General features: G+C 51.9%; 1 protein-coding gene across 1 annotated transcript; it reads right to left on the bottom strand.

Moving 5' to 3' along the window:
• Positions 1-341: 341 nt before the first annotated feature.
• LOC130588476 (filamin-A-like) lies at positions 342-1,602 on the bottom strand (the record flags this gene model as incomplete). Its single annotated transcript, XM_057389394.1, has 2 exons — positions 342-1,104; positions 1,538-1,602. Coding segments are annotated over 2 exons (473 nt in total), but the record flags the coding sequence as incomplete, so codon positions are not given.
• Positions 1,603-1,672: the final 70 nt, after the last annotated feature.

Below are 1,672 nucleotides of genomic sequence, written 5' to 3' on the forward strand. Positions count from 1 at the left end.
TTTTCCCCCGTTTTTACTGGGTTCCTTTCATTTTTCCCCATTTTCTCCCGTTTTTCCCCCGTTTCTCACTCACCATGACCTGGAAGGGGCTGTTGGGGATGTGCTCCCCCCCGAATCGCACACAAATCATAGATTTAGCCCCATTTTAATCCATTTTCACTGGGTTTTTCCCCATTTTAACCCATTTTGACGGGGTTTTTTCCCATTTTTTCCCTGTTTTTCACTGTGTTTTTCCCGTTTTCTCCCGTTTCTCCCCATTTCTCACTCACCATGACCTGGAAGGGGCTGTTGTGGATGTGCTCCCCCCGAATCTGACACAAATCACACATTTTACCCCCATTTTCCCTGTTTTTCCCCATTTTAACCTATTTTTACCAGTTTTTTTCCCCATTTTCACTGGGTTTTTTCCCATTTTTTCCCGTTTTTCCCCCGTTTCTCACTCACCATGACCTGGAAGGGGCTGTTGGGGATGTGCTCCCCCCGATTCTGACACAAATCACTGATTTACCCCCATTTTCACTGTTTTTCCCCTCATTTTACCCGGGTTTTTTCCCATTTTTTGCCCATTTTTCCCCATTTTCTCCCGTTTTTCCCCCATTTCTCACTCACCATGACCTGGAAGGGGCTGTTGGGGATGTGCTCCCCCCGAATCGCACACAAATCACAGATTTACCCCCATTTTCACTGTTTTTCCCCTCATTTTACCCGTTTTTTTTCCCATTTTTTGCCCATTTTTCCCTGGATTTTTTCCCGTTTTTTCCTGTTTTTCCCCCGTTTCTCACTCACCATGACCTGGAAGGGGCTGTTGGGGATGTGCTCCCCCCCGAATCGCACACAAATCACGTATTTGCCGGGCTGTGGGGCSGTGTAGAAGATGTCGAAGGTGCCGTCGGGGTTCTCCACCACGTCCACGTCCACCTCGGAGCCGTCGGGGGTGCACACGGAGCACGTCACCTTCCCCTTGCCCGCCGCCTTGGCGTCCACCGTGATCAGGGTCTGCTCGCCCAGCTGGATCGTGGGGCCCAGACCCGGCCCTAAAATGGGCACGGGGTGAGGGATGGACCCCAAAAACCCAAAAAACCCGAAAACGGGACCCCAAAAACCCTAAATGGGACCCCTTTAGGATATCTGTAATGGGAACCCCCAAACGGGATCATTGCAGTGTCCACCGTGATCAGGGTCTGCTCGCCCAGCTGGATCGTGGGGCCCAGACCAGGACCTGGAACGGGCACGGGTGAGGGATGGACCCCAAAAACCCAAAAAACCCAAAAACGGGACCCCAAAAAACCAAAAACGGGACCCAAAAAACCCAAAACGGGACCCCAAAAACCCAAAAAAACGAAAAACGGGATCATCTCAGCATCCACCATGATCAGGGTCTGCTCGCCCAGCTGGATCGTGGGGCCCAGACCCGACCCTAAAATGGGTACGGGTGAGGGATGGACCCCAAAAACCCAAAAAACCAAAAAAATCCCCCTAAACAGGACCCCATTGGGATATTCATAACAGGAACCCATTGAGAACCCCAAAATGGGACCCCCTTGGCGTCCACCGTGATCAGGGTCTGCTCGCCCAGCTGGATCGTGGGGCCCAGACCCGGCCCTAAAACGGACAGGGGTGAGGGATGGACCCAAAAAACCCCAAAACAGGACCCCAAAAACCCAAAAAACCT

Source organism: Malurus melanocephalus, unplaced genomic scaffold (genome assembly GCF_030028575.1).
Source record: "Malurus melanocephalus ecotype Western Australia unplaced genomic scaffold, MMel_1.1 scaffold_5422, whole genome shotgun sequence".
In the NCBI taxonomy this organism is placed as follows: domain Eukaryota; kingdom Metazoa; phylum Chordata; class Aves; order Passeriformes; family Maluridae; genus Malurus; species Malurus melanocephalus.